At 42.5% G+C, this 15,233-nt stretch overlaps 1 protein-coding gene across 1 annotated transcript in view; it reads right to left on the minus strand.

Moving 5' to 3' along the window:
* The window catches only part of LOC120998544 (coiled-coil domain-containing protein 50-like), a 104,223-nt gene that overhangs the window by 11,432 nt on the left and 77,558 nt on the right, over positions 1–15,233 (minus strand). The window contains exons 6-10 of the mRNA XM_040429237.1: positions 11,545–11,617; positions 7,710–8,306; positions 3,211–3,347; positions 3,056–3,118; positions 1,886–2,017 (exon numbers count right to left, since the gene is read on the minus strand). Coding sequence (XP_040285171.1) covers positions 1,886–2,017; positions 3,056–3,118; positions 3,211–3,347; positions 7,710–8,306; positions 11,545–11,617 — 1,002 coding nt within the window. The remainder of the gene's footprint in view (positions 1–1,885; positions 2,018–3,055; positions 3,119–3,210; positions 3,348–7,709; positions 8,307–11,544; positions 11,618–15,233) is intronic.

Genomic DNA, 15,233 nt, shown 5'->3' on the forward strand with positions numbered 1-15,233 from the left:
AGAAAATTAGGGACGCGGTAGGAGGTGACCTGCTCCCTTATTACTCCTTTTGGCCAGGCTGATCCCCTTTACCCTTTGACACCCACTCCCCGCCGTGACACCGGTGCAGGCGGCGCGATGACGTCATCGCGCCTTCTGAGCCGTACAGCGCGGGACACAGGCCAGAAGAGGCCTGCATCGCATTGCTGCCAGCCTGGAGGTAAGTATAAGTGTTTCTTTTTTTTATATGGTACTACTACTGCCACATGATTGGGGGGCATTTGTTGCTGACACATGATTGGGGGAATCTATGGGGCACTTGTTACTGGCACATGATTGAGGGGCATCTATGGGGGCACTTGTTACTGGCACATGATTGGGGGGCATCTATGGGGGCACTTGTTACTGGCACATGATTGGGGGCATCTATGGGGGCACTTGATTGGGGGGCATCTATGGGGGCACTTGTTACTGGCACATGATTGGAGGGCATCTATGGGGGCACTTGTTACTGGCACATGATTGGGAGGCATCTATGGGGGCACTTGCTACTAGCACAATTTTGGAGGGCATCTATGGGGCACATCTTACTGGCACATTATTGGAGGGCATCTATGGGGGCACATCTTACTGGCACATTATTGGTGGCACTTTTTACTGGAACATTATTGGGTGGCACTATGGGGACACTTCTTACTGGAACATTATTGGGTGGCACTATTGGGACACTTCTTACGGGCACATTATTGGGGGCATCTACTGATTTTTAAAATGCAAGTGTAAATAATCAGCGTTGAATCCAAGCAGATTTTTCCGCCTCAAATTTTTTTAGGCAGATTATTTACTTTATTAAATTCTATAGTACTTTTCCCACAAGCATTCTCTGGTGGGTTCCTTGGGCGCGTTTACACCCGAAAGAAACACGCATATGTGCACATCTCAAATGGCGCATTTTTTTCTACTTCCCATTAATTTGAATGGGAAAATCAGTGCAAATTCTGCCCCCAAAATAGGACATGCTGCTTCTTTTTTTTACATGTGTGAAAAAAAAGCAAGTGCTGCTTTCCATTGAAATGAATGGTAGGCTGTTTTGAGACGAAACACTCCAAAATCAGCGCCAAAAAACTCTGTGTGAACTGACCCTTTGGTCACAATGAGCAGAAGAATGTATGGAGAAAAACTGGCACAAAATTTCATGAAAAGAACACCTCTCCAACCATTAAGCGTGGGAGCGGATCAATCATGCTTTGGGGTTGTGTTGTCGCCAGTGGCACAAGGAACATTCCATTAACAGGGGAAAGAATGGATTCAATGAAATTCCAGCAAACATAACACCAACTGTAAAAAAGTTAAAGTTGAAAAGAGGATAGCTTCTACAAATGGATAATGATCGTAAACACACCTCAAAATCCACCACAGACTACCACAAAAGGTGAAAGCTGACGTTTTGACCATGCCCTCTGTGTACAGACCTCAAAAGAGCAGTGCATGCAAGACGGTCCAAGAATTTCACAGAACTGAAATACCTTTGCAAAGAAGAATGGATGCAAATCCTTCAAACAAGAATTGAAAGATTCTTGGCTGGCTACAAAAAGCGTTTACAAGCTGTGATACTTGCCAAAGGGGGTGCTACTAGGTAATAACCATGCATGGTGTCCAAATGTTTGTTTTGGGCCCTTTTGGTTATTTTGAAAATGTAACAGATGAAAAAATAAAGAAAAAGTTTTTGCTTAAAATATAAAGGAATGTGTCATCTTTAACTTTATGCCTTTTGGAGATCATTTCATCTCAACTTGCTTAACTGTTCGCAGTAACTGTAATTTTGTCCAGGGGTGCCCCAACTTTTGTATACCACTGTATACAATGTATTTTAGGTATAATTCCCCTTTAAGTCTGGTGTACTTGCCTTTATCCCTATGCTCCTCCTGTCAGTAAAGCTACAAACACTTCCATCATCATCGCTGTCTCCGGGCAGGTCCAGCTCTTCAGATCTCCTCTGAGCTCTCAGCTCCTGCTGCTGAATGTACTTGGCTATTTCCTGCAGTGAGTAGAGGACAGATAAGCAAGAGGATGAGTTGCTGCACATAAAAAGATGGTGTCATTAGTAATGTCAGCCACTGACGAGCAATACAGGGAATTATAATAAGAATATGTGACAGTCCCATTACATGCTGTGCCCCAAAATCCATCAGAAGTTATTACAGGTCCACCTTGACTTCTAGCGCTATTACTATGGAAGTATATCCAACAAGAACCCCAAGGTCAGGGCTAGAAAGTAACTTCTGAACAGGCCTAGAGGAAGGCACTGAATCACGTAAGGTATGACTGTTGACAGGACGGTTGCATTTAGTTCATCAGTTGCAGTAATAAAAATCATACATTTATTGTGGTATTGTACTTTATGCAGAGGTGTAACTTAAAGGGAACCAGTCATCAACTTTATGCTGACCTCACTGAGGGCACCGTAAAATAGGGACAGAAATGCTGATCTCAGCGGTGTGTCACCTATGAGCTACAAGTAGGTGGTTGCTGAGAACCAGCATCATAATCATTGCAGCCCAGGCCTTGAAAAGAGTCAGATCTACCTGAGAAGAGTCCTGGTTATACATAATCTCCTGCTCTGCCGCCCATCTGCTGATGGTTATCAGTTCTCTCCTAGAGAGAAAGGGAGAAAACTAGGTAGAAGACTGTCAGTCATCAGCAGGTGGGATAACCAGGACTCTTCTCAGGTGGCCGGGACTCTTTTCCAGGCCCAGTCTGCAATGATTGTGATGTTGGTTCTTGGTAACCACTTACTTTTAACTTTTAAATGACAGATCGCTCAAACTCACCTGTCTACTTTATACTGCCGTTAGTATAGGCAGCATAAAGTTGATGACAGATTCCCTTTAAGGCTCCTGGACCCCACCTACCACGTGCCATTTATGGTACTGTTGTCCTATGTGGTAGAGGGTGCCCAGTCGGTCATAGCAGGGCCCAGGTGTGACTGCAGTCTCTAGTCTTCACCCTCTATAGTTACACCTCTGGGTATAAGATGTATCTAGTTGCTATATAGAGCCAGTTATCTTAATCTTACTTCATCTTGTGCAACCTGAGCTGCTCGGAAGTCCTCATTTTGGTCATGACGTTTCAGCTTGGCCTGTAGAAGAAATACATTAAGAACAAATCATACTATCTATCTAATTTGGTCTCCCATCAACCTTCTCAATATACAGGAACTGTTGAACTTACGATTCGTTTCTCCTCTTCTTCCTGAAGACGGCGAGCTAACTCTTCATCCTTTATGAGCTGGTCAGGGCTTTGGACATGAAGTTCTGCCATCTTCCTGTCAAGTGGTTCTATACCATAGGTTGGCCTGGTTTCTTCACCTTGCCAAAAAAAACAGAATAGCATCAGTATAAAAACCACTGGGTTCTGGGAGATACTAGCTAGGCGAATCAACGTAATGAAGTTGCGCAGTTATGCAATTAACTACGTTGGGTTTAAAGGAGTTTTCTCATCACAGGCACTCCCCACGATGTCCATATGGCAGTGTATGTGATCAGGGGTCATTTTCATGATTTTCCACAGGACTGGCACATTCATCTCTTAAAAACTCTATGCTACTAGTGGCATATTGTTTCCAATAGAAGTCTGTGACCTCCAATTTATTTCAGGTCCCCTCTTCATATTATTACACTGCTTTACAAACAGCATTGTCTTCAGTAATATATATCCCATAAATGAACCGGTCATTGCCTCCCAATACAACAAAATGATATTGCCTTGCTGTTAAGACCTTAACAGTCTTCTTTGGGATGTTCTAATTAGATTAAAACGGCACATAATCAATCAACATATAAGCACATAGATGTCAGGAAAGTTTTTCAACCACACTTTCTACAACCTGGACCGCATATGGGATTATATGAGTGTAATTCACTGACAAAGAGCTAACTTTCTGGAAATGGCAATTGTCATACATCATTTCTCCTAAAGGGAAATCTCTTAGAATATTTGCATGACAAAACTCCCCCTAACCCTTAGCACTAACGTAGCAAATATTCACCCACAACAGACAAAAGTCAACTAATTGGTAAGGGTACTTTCACACTAGCGTTTTTCTTTTCCGGCATAGAGTTCCGTCCTAGGGACTTTATACCGGAAAAGGACTAATCAGTTTTATCCCCATGCATTCTGAATGGAGAGCAATCCGTTCAGGATGAATCAGGATGTCTTCAGTTCAGTCTTTTTGACTGGTCAGGACAGAGATAATACCGCAGCATGCTACGGTTTTATCTCCGGCCCAAAAAACTGAAGACTTGCCTGAATGCCGGCATTTTTTTCCATAGGAATGTATTAGTGCCGGATCCGCAATTCAAAATACCGGAATGCTGGATCCGTCCTTCTGGTCTGCTCATGCGCAGACCGAAAGAAAATGTGAAAAAAATTAATGCCAGATACGTTTTTCCGGATGACACCAGAAAGACGGATCCGGTATTTCAATGCATTTGTAAGACGGATCAGAATCCTGATCAGTCTTACAAATGCCATGAGTTGGCATACATTTTGACGGATCCGGCAGGCGGTTCTGACGGAACGGTTTGCCGGATCTCTCTGCCGCAAGTGTGAAAGTATCCTAACAGAAAACTTTCTATTGGCTACGAGACAGGTGGTGGAAACATATTGTATGAATTCAGCATGGTGGAGATCAATTTATGCCATTTCAAAAAGAACTCTGTTCACGCCATGGTCAGGGCCTTGGTACGTAACTGAGCCATGAGTGGATTGATCCAGTTGATCACAGTGAAATATAATGGAGTTTATCAAGGATTCTGGCATTTTTATGTCTCTGATGACCACAAAAACTACTGGAACCTGATGCGACACAGTTCAGGGTATCTCTTAACAATGCGTATAAATTTCACGGTGCACCATTAGAAACTAGAAGGGAGTGGACAATGAGACAGCACTCACACTACCTGATAAAGACCTGTTGGGTATAGGGCTTAGACAATATGCTGATGTATTAAAGAGGTCTTGGAGTCTGAGAAGAAGATTAAGAGACCACATGACAGTCCTTTGATATATCAATTGTATAATTACTGTGGCCACAGCACTCATGTAAGTGAATTAGGGATTTTGCTGGGTGCAAGTCTTTTGGGGGTTCCCTCTCCATCTCCGGATTCTTCAGAGCATAAACTACTTATGACAGCCCATCAGAAGTGTTTGAGTTATTCAGAACAGTCAGCCATGTGGCAGCCGCTAACCCTGATTGAGGTGCATTGAGGTGCTTGAAAAAGGGACTGCAAATTAAGGACCTGAAACGTTGCTATGTTTGCACCATACTGAATCTAATAAAGTACAGTACAGACCAAAAGTTTGGACACACCTTCTCATTCAAAGAGTTTTCTTTATTTTCATGACTATGAAGGCATCAAAACTGTGAATTAACACATGTGGAATTATATACATAACAAACAAGTGTGAAACAACTGAAAATATGTCATATTCTAGGTTCTTCAAAGTAGCCACGTTTTGCTTTGATTACTGCTTTGCACACTCTTGGCATTCTCTTGATGAGCTTCAAGAGGTAGTCCCCTGAAATGGTCTTCCAACAGTCTTGAAGGAGTTCCCAGAGATGCTTAGCACTTGTTGGCCCTTTTGTCTTCACTCTGCGGTCCAGCTCACCCCAAACCATCTCGATTGGGTTCAGGTCCGGTGACTGTGGAGGCCAGGTCATCTGGCGCAGCACCCCATCACTCTCCTTCAGCTGACTGACTGACCTTCATTTCTTAAAGTAATGATGGCCACTCATTTTTCTTTACTTAGCTGCTTTTTTCTTGCCATAATACAAATTCTAACAGTCTATTCAGTTGGACTATCAGCTGTGTATCCACCTGACTTCTCCTCAACGCAACTGATGGTCCCAACCCCATTTATAAGGCAAGAAATCCCACTTATTAAACCTGACAGGGCACACCTGTGAAGTGAAAACCATTTCAGGGGACTACCTCTTGAAGCTCATCAAGAGAATGCCAAGAGTGTGCAAAGCTGTAATCAAAGCAAAAGGTGGCTACTTTGAAGAACCTAGAATATGACATATTTTCAGTTGTTTCACACTTGTTTGTTATGTATATAATTCCATATGTGTTAATTCATAGTTTTGATGCCTTCAGTGTCAATCTACAATTTTCATAGTCATGAAAATAAAGAAAACTCTTTGAATGAGAAGGTGTGTCCAAACTTTTGGTCTGTACTGTATATATTGTTCAAGCAAAGGAATGTCTACACCTCTATACGGCTGACTGTTCTGAATAACTCAAATACTTCTGGTGTGCTTTCATAAGTAGTTTAAGTCCCATAAAATATCAAGTTTGACACACACATCATAGATTTGGATAACCAGACTTTGACAGGTCTTGGGGAAAAAACAACAACTTTGAAACTACTTCAGATACATGTGTGGAATCAGGAACAAACCACTTCACTTTTCTTGATGTAGGAACCCACCAGTGTGCCCTATAAGTTGAAAGATATCCCCGGCAGGCTCCAGTCAGACTCCCATCTAGAATTACTATCTTTGACAACTCTCTAACATGCCATCACGTTCATAAGACAATTCTGACTCATGTAATGTTGTATTACCCGATGTCAATAACACACAAGGCTAATGTTTGGTATGTTGGCACTTTCCATAGTGTAGACACATGTTATATTAAAGCGGTCATGCTGGATTTATCTCAAGCAAACAATGTACAATGAGACTCATAAAATCCCTTCTATTTTGGATACATTTCAGTACTTGCTGTTTTCTCTGGAAATTCCACTGCTCAATTTCATGGAATTTATATTGTAAGGAGTTTGCAAAACAAAACCCAAAAAGGAATTAAAACAATCCTGCAAATGATGCACATATGAAGTCATTGCTATTACAAAAATAACAGACCAAAAATAACAAAAAAAATAAAATAAAATTACAAAACATTTCAGTCCACCAGACAGCTGTCCAATGGAGACACCTATAAACAATAATGCCACATACACATCCGTGTAGACATACGATTTTGGCAGATAGAAAAACTTAGAAACCCCCTGATATTCTCTTGTATCATCCTAACAAGCTTTCTGTCTCACTTTACTAGAAAATCTTGTCAGTTGCCTGGTAATGGGCAGGAAATACCCATTGCGTCTGAGGATCAATATGACAGATGCTTTGCCAAGTTCATCCCTTGAGTTGAGAAACATTGTTTGCGCCCAAAACTTCAAATTAGACATTTAGTCTGAATCATCAGTCATTTGATTATATTTCTATATAACATATGGGCATCCTAAGAGAAAAAAAAAACAAAAAACACAAAAACCTTTCTACCAGTGTATTTTCTACCACATCCCTGTTCCTTGTTTCTCATGCTACTTCCTCAGTCTCTTAGTGCTCGACAATATCTTCCTTACACACTACTTTTCATCCCTGCTATCGCCTCCATATAAAGGGGTCTTCCATCTTCCAGTTACAAGTTATTGCCCTTTGCCTTCAGTTTACCAGAAGTGGTGGGAACTACTGGGCCCCATAGTTGATACCATAGCAGCTATGAAGTTGCTTCTATTGCACAAAGACTCTCCACATGAATCAATCACAATCAAATCACACACACAACATGCACGGTGTTGCAAGCCAAAAATTATGATATGTATGTACTGCCTCCCTAATTTCTAGCGATTATATAGGACCACTGAAAGTACCATTATACCTGTGCTCAGAATGTGACTTGATATCCTACATGAAGGCTTGTTAGATGGTCGATGGTGGCGAAGATCATGGTTTTGGTTCCACTGTGAGCGTCGACTCCTCTTATCCCTAGCACAATGTTCTGGGCAGTCATCACTGTCTGAGCTGGAGCGTCTGCATCGGTCAGAGTGATGCCTGCAATGTTTATCTCGATGACCTCTTACTTTCTCCTCATTTCGAACCATGTCGCGCTCATGGCTAGAAGTTCCCTCTGAGCTACTAGGATGACACGGACTTCTTTCTGAGGAACTTTTAGGATTCCTGTAAGAAAACTGCACTTGCTGATCTTTACGGCTGGGCTCCTTCCAAACGTCTGGAGTTTTGGAATTTTTAGAGTTGTTACTGTCATAATAGACTTGGCCAAAGGAGACCCGGTTGGGGATCATTCTTCCAGGATGATCTTCTGGGTTTTTTGAGCTATGGTCCCTCTCAGAGCTTCTGTGCCCTCGCCTGTAATCTGAGGCATTATGGTGCTTAGAACTATCATTTCGGAAGGGATAGCCTTCCTCCTCCTCATTGTCCAAAGACGTCAGGTATTGCCGCTGCCGGCTGCTGTGTTCTTGTGTATACATGCAACAACACAAAGCCGAGGTTAGTAAGCGTGCACATAGAGTACAACAGGTACAACTGCTTAAGGCATATAAAGACCTATGCATCATCTAGTAACTTCTGACACAGAACAGGTTTGACTACACAGAAAAGCATTCAAGTGGGTGAGTGAGGCGAGCCATGGCCTATATATGCGATCAGAAGACAAATCTCACTGCACAAGACACAAATTAAAGACATATATTCCAACGTATGTGTGTGCTGCCCAAAGGGGTTAGAGTTGAAGAAGGTTAGAGCCTACTGGTAACACGGTTATGCTAAGACCTCTTTTAAAACTACATTATGCAACACAATGACCTAAAGCTATATTGTTATTTGCATAGTTACAGGGACTGAATTAGCCCTGACCACTGGAGAAAAGCAGACTGCCCTTGCTTGCAGCTGGAACTTTACTTAGTCTTGCTTTGGAATTGAGGATTGATAGAACAGAACACCTGTTTGATGATTCTTAATACAATTCAATAGACCCCCAATAAATTGGTCACAGGACCCCCATTCTACTAAAAGGTAAGGGTCCAGGAATTGAGACTCAGACTTATCAAGCATTAATTACATATCTTGTGGAATGCCTATAATGGAAACACCACCTTCATCCCCATTTATTTAAATGGAGACTGTCCACACATGTGCCACCTGTGCAATACTGGGGGCTGAGGCTAAGAAATGTCAGACAAGATCCTCCCATTATTATGAAAATAAGGCCAAAAGTGCACATTATTTTGTGAGGAGAAGAGTGCAGCTACACACTCTCCCAAGAGTTGATCCCGAAACCTATAGTCCAAAGAGGTATGCCAACTCCTATAGATATTACATAATTGGCAGATCGCAAGAGGCAGGAACTGCCAACTAACTTTGAAGGTCTATGGCTTACTTTAGCCACCATAGACCAGACTTTGATAGAGTAATGAGCCCCAAAATTGCAGCAAAAGACAACCCTATTTGGAGGTGACTTTGTAACAATCACCTATCAGTAGGGTCTTTTTCTTACTGATGATCCGCCCCGTGTGTACAATGATAAGGAGGATTACAATACAGTTAATAGTGGACCGTTAGAATCGTTTCATCTGGTGGGCCCAAGATGTGTCCACCAATGAACACAATTTCATAGCTTACATAAAAGAAGAAATTTACTTACAAAGTTCAGTAACTTGTATAGGATGGCCCACGAAAAAGTAGCCTGCCTCCAACATCTCCAAATCAAACTGTCTAATAGTAAGTCTGTCTTAGTTGCCCATAGCAACCAATCAGAGCTCAGCTTTCACTGAAACTGTCCTGTAGGCAGTTTGATTTGGAGATACTGGAGGCGGGCTACTTTTTCCTGGGCCACCCTGTATAACTGACCTCGCTCTAGAGTTACAGCCTGTATTATACTCCAGAGCTGCTTTCACAATTCTGCTGGCTTCAGAACTGAAACCTCCCAGCAGTCCTTGCTGGTTTAATGTTGGCACATAGCTTGCTTTGGTCATTTGCTTTATAGAAGTTGTCCGAGGTGTCCACTTTACACAAAGCCCTGTATAGTGATCTGATTGGAGTGATCTGTACCAATTACATTATGGGATCTCAGGTAAGCTGTTAGGACTTTGATGACCAACAGTATCGTGAATGCAGCTCTGGAGTATAATATATAGGCTGCAACTTAGGATCATAACAAGATAAGTAATGTGATGCACTTACAAAGGTACTCAACCAGTTATGTTTGCTGCAGTGGGTACCTGACTGACTATGCTGAACATAAAAGTGAAAATTTCACTTCTCAAAGTAGTATCACAGTCCTAAATATAAAGCCCAGGTAAAAATGGCATATACTCAATGGGAACTGTCCCACTGTATATATAGATATTTCCATCAAGGCTCGGTGACACAGACCTCTTGTACTCTCTAATTATCATGTAGAATTTTCCAGAGCCATGACCGCCTTTCATAACTTTTTTTTATTATTACGGCCTCGCCCTAACAGTAATATTATGTAAAGACAAAGCAGAAAGGCAGATATAATATTATAAGTAACAAGACTTTATTGGCAGCAACAGTGACATGCAAAGCACACATTATTATGTGATGGGTGTGGGATACCTAAACACGTAGGGCCGGCCTTTATTACTCGTATGGACGCCTTGTCAATGGTGGCATATTATTAGAGAAAACTATAGTTAACCCTATGAGTTGTCATCTCTTATCACTATGTCTAATGCCACTGCAGATTCATAGGTTTCTAAATAATAAAATATCAAGCACAATGCATCGGGCTGATGTACTGCAGCATTGCAATGGATGACTACCACAAAACTGCATAATCTAATGTATTCTGCTGTGGTGACGGAATCTCATCTCAACATTTCTCTCCCTCCCTCCACAGCTTGTGACATGCTGCATGCTGCTGCACAGAGCACAGTAAGTAGCCTCTCCTGTGCCTTACACCCCATCTCTGCCTCTTCAACTTTTTCCTCCCAACTTGGAATGATCTAGACAACTATAGATACGATACGATCAGGCCACAGCTAACATGGGACCTGTAGTTACCAGAGCTACTGTTTGCAGTTATTTTTACACTCAAGATGGTGGACAGAAGGTGGACTGCACTCTTCTAAAAAGCAAACTAGAAATTTATTGGGGAGAAAAGAAAAACATTGCTATAATCTTGACTAGATTAGTGGATTAAGGGCATCATTTCTTGTCTCTGTCGGAGTTCCCTCTTTAAAGCTCTGGCTTGAAAGGTCACCAACAGCATCCACCTCTTTCATCAAATACTCAGCACCCACCCCGATTCCTCCTAGGAGCACACTTGTTGACTTCCACAGACTATAATTCAAGTCCATGAGTGATAAAGCTGTGGAGCCCTCCAACAACATTCTGGCAACTAGTAGGGGCCATAAAGCCCATCTAAAAGGCTTAGGCTAAGGCAGCATATACTATGTACATTAAAATTTAGGTTTTGCACTACTTTTTTCTTTCTGTAGGTGCAGTCGTGGTTTTACTTTTTTTTTATAAAATGGCACAAAACAAGGTGTTGCCACTTGTGAGAAATTCCAGTGAGTCAGTGCCGTACTTGCCTTCAGCACCCCCCTTCACAAAAACAGCTTGAATCTATATAATTACTGAAAGACGAACGCAGATTGTACCAAGTTTCAGAACAAGTTGTCCTGTAAAGCCACCCTGAGGGCACTGTACAGATAGCGTAGGCTTCATACCTCCCCGGGTCCTCTCCTGTACATTTCTCTGCAGCTCTTCCTCCTCCAGCTGCTGTAACCGTTTAGCAATCTCCTATAAGAGAAAGATGGGACATTTCAATTACTTGAAATTAGTTGCCAAATTTCAATAGACTGTAAACTAGTGATGAGAAAACTTGTGTTTCAAGTTCGGCGTACAAGGTTCGGGTTATCTAACTTCTGGTCCGTGGTAGCGGAATCCATAACGGAATTCTTAGATAACCTGAACCTTGTGCGCTGCACTTGAAACACAAGTTCGCTCATTCCTACTGTTGAGCTCAGAGAAAATCAGGAAGCAGCAACATTTTAGGGATGTTCCATTGCCCACAGATCAATCTCCAGATCCAGAGACCACACAAAGTAGAAAAAGTTGTAGCAACGGGTTTGACAATAAATACAGCACGCTCCATACTGCCCCTTGTGGCTGCTATGATAAACTGTGTTTATTGCAACTGTTTTTCATGTACTGAATTAGTGATTGCTAACTGGAGGCTCTCTAAAAAAAAACTTCCCTAGATACTGTGTACCAAACTAAGTGAATGGGATTTCATTAAAACAAAGCATCTGGCAGAAGTAATAAAATACAGTAAATCCTGGAAAGCTCCCACTACTCATACTGCACTGCTCACTGTGTCATGGTCCCTCAGCCCTGTGGATCCTGCAACGGGAGTAGAATCATACGTAATCACCCATGTGGTGGCAATGTTTTAGTTCTTCCATAGAGTCTTTGTCAAGCTTGATATATATATAATTATATATGCATAATGAATGCAGACCATAAGACTGCTATGTGGTCCATACAGAATTGGGGTCACAGCACAGGTAAGTTCATTATATCATTCAATGGGCATCTTGATCCCACCCTAAGCACTACATCTCCACAACAGTAACACACAATTGTCCTTTCCCTTTTAGGCTGCCTGTACATGGTTAGGTTTTTATCAGGTTTTTAGACTCAGTATTAAAGTTAGGTCATAAAGGAAGAGATGGTATAAGGGCTCACGCACAAGGCCGTAAATGTTTTGAGGTCCGCAAATCACAGATCCGCAAAACATGCATCCTGGCCGAGGGCATACCACCATTTATTTTTTAACTTCTGTAGAAATGTCCTATCCTTGTCCACTAAACGGACAAGAATAGGACATGCTCTATCTTTTTTGTGGGGCTGTGGAACGGATCAGCACACTGTGTGCTGTCCACATCTTTTGCGGCCACATCCGACCTGCAACAAAAAAAAACTGCATCTGAAAATCTGATCAAAACAGGGGCAGACTGGGAACTTAAAGTGACCATGGAAAAATAATAGTGGCCCCAAGTCGTAGGCGGGTCCAAACTGAAAGAAGGCAGGACAACAGAGGTAGGTGGGTCAGCAATACCATAGTGCAGAATAAAATACAGCCCCAGCATAACCAAATACCACAGTGCAGCAATAAATACCACCCCAGTAGAACCAAATAACACAGTGCAGCAATAAATACCACCTCAGCAGAACCAAATACCACAGTGCGGCACACAATACTGCCCCAGTAGAACCAAATACCACAGTGCAGCACACAATACTGCCCCAGTAGAACCAAATACCACAGTGCAGTACACAATACTGCCCCAGTAGAACCAAATACCACAGTGCAGCACACAATACTGCCCCAGTAGAACCAAATACCACAGTGCCGCACACAATACTGCCCCAGTAGAACCAAATACCACAGTGCAGCACACAATACTGCCCCAGTAGAACCAAATACCACAGTGCGGCACAAAACACTGGTACCCACTCCACAATATGAAACTGCATCATCATCCTTAGCACGGACATACAGTAAAATTCAGGAGGGCACCTGCGGCTGTTGCTCCTACAATAAAGGGTTTCACCCTTTATCCCGCCCAGGTCCTCCGTCTAGCCTGCCCCGCTCCTCTTGAGTGACGTCCGAGTTCACAGCATCGCTGACGTTGGACCTGGGCGGGATAAAGGGTGAGTAGACCGAGCCTCTAGGTGCTGAATCAACGCCCACATAGCACCTAGAGGCTCATTAGCATATTGTAAAAGTGTGTTTTTTTTAGGAGAACGGCCGCAGGGACAAATGTAAAAAAGAACACTTATGTAGTGCTGACATTAGTACATCCCTAATGTCAGTCAGCTACCTAACAGAAATTCTGATGGTAGAAACCCTTTAATGCTGAGAGCATCAGATCTTTATGTACCTGGTTGGCGGCCATGCAGAGGGCTTGGGCGGCCCCCTGAGCATCGGCCCTCCAGGAAATTTCCCTGTAGGTTCTATGTCCAGTCTGCTTATGGATTAAAACCTGATCATGTACGGGCAGCCTTAGAGAAAAGGATAAGGGAGAGAGCACTCTTGGCCCTGTAGTCTTGGGAAATCTCAAACTATAATCATAGGGTATCCCAATTTTGATCTTTTGCTATGGTGCCCCATCTCCCCTCCATTAAATACCCATCAGCAGAATTAAATACCATATACAGACAGCAGGCGCTGCTGGGAAATGTAGTACTATGTACTACGTGGCAAGCATTTAAATGGGTTTTTGTCCGGCTGACAGCCGGCATTTGTGCCGAATCAGGCAGCCAGATCTGCTTGACGGAAATGTGAATCAGGACTTAGACATTCTACATTTGCTTATTGGTTGTCCATGGAATTTGACTCATCAAGTGGCGAAGAACTATTTAAACCCAAGATCTCTGACGGACAAATAAACTTTCTGGAGTCACAAATAGGACTGCCTAAATCAGCTGGCTAAGTCATGGAGTACCTCAGAATATGTAGTAACTTGATGTCTCATACTCAGCATTTTTTATGTCCACTGCTGGAAGAGATGAGGTATCATACGCATTCGAAAGGTCAATGGGACTAAAAGGGGACATCTGTTATGGGTGCTATTTTTGTTGGGCCTAAAAAGGTATAACCCCCCCATCCCCCCCTTCCCATTCTTTATACTACTCACTGAGGGAAATCCTTCAAAAACTCCAAAAACATAAAAACAAACATAGAGAACATAACTTATATAAAGCGGTGAACCTTTGTGTGCGTCGTTATTGATATGCTACTAGGGAGGGTGCATGCCCGTTTACATTTTGCTTTTTTCTTCCGTGCGGAAACTGACCTATCATGCATTTATTGAAATCTGCTGCACGTCTAGTATTTGTGCGATTTTTTTAAATGCGGATTTCAACCTTTGCAAAACATCAAATGCACACCAAAAACTGCAAGTAACACATACAGCTTTGGTGCGGTGTGTAGTGGGTAGATATTGATGACCTATCTTCACGATAGGTTATCAATATAAGATAGGCGAGGATCCAACACCAGACACTCCCGCCGCTCAGCTGTTTGAAGAGGAGGTGGCATTTGTGCAAGAGCTTACATTAATAAATGCATGATAGGTGTGAGTGCCACTCCCCAAGCCACAAATGTTTGGCCACCCCTTCTTTAACCGCTATGGGACTTCCTAAAACAGCCAAAGGTGCTGGGTGACTTACTGAAGAACAAGGGGCCAATGTTCACCCCTTTCATTTGTCCTATGCCAATGGTGTTGGGAGTCAGACCAGCAACAATCAACTGATCAGCAGCTCCCATATGTAAAATATTCTGGTAAAATAACCCCTAGAAGAGAACAAGGACAACCAAGTCTAAAGTTTATGGTGAAGATATAGAAGT

Source organism: Bufo bufo, chromosome 1, assembly GCF_905171765.1.
Source record: "Bufo bufo chromosome 1, aBufBuf1.1, whole genome shotgun sequence".
Lineage (NCBI taxonomy): Eukaryota > Metazoa > Chordata > Amphibia > Anura > Bufonidae > Bufo > Bufo bufo.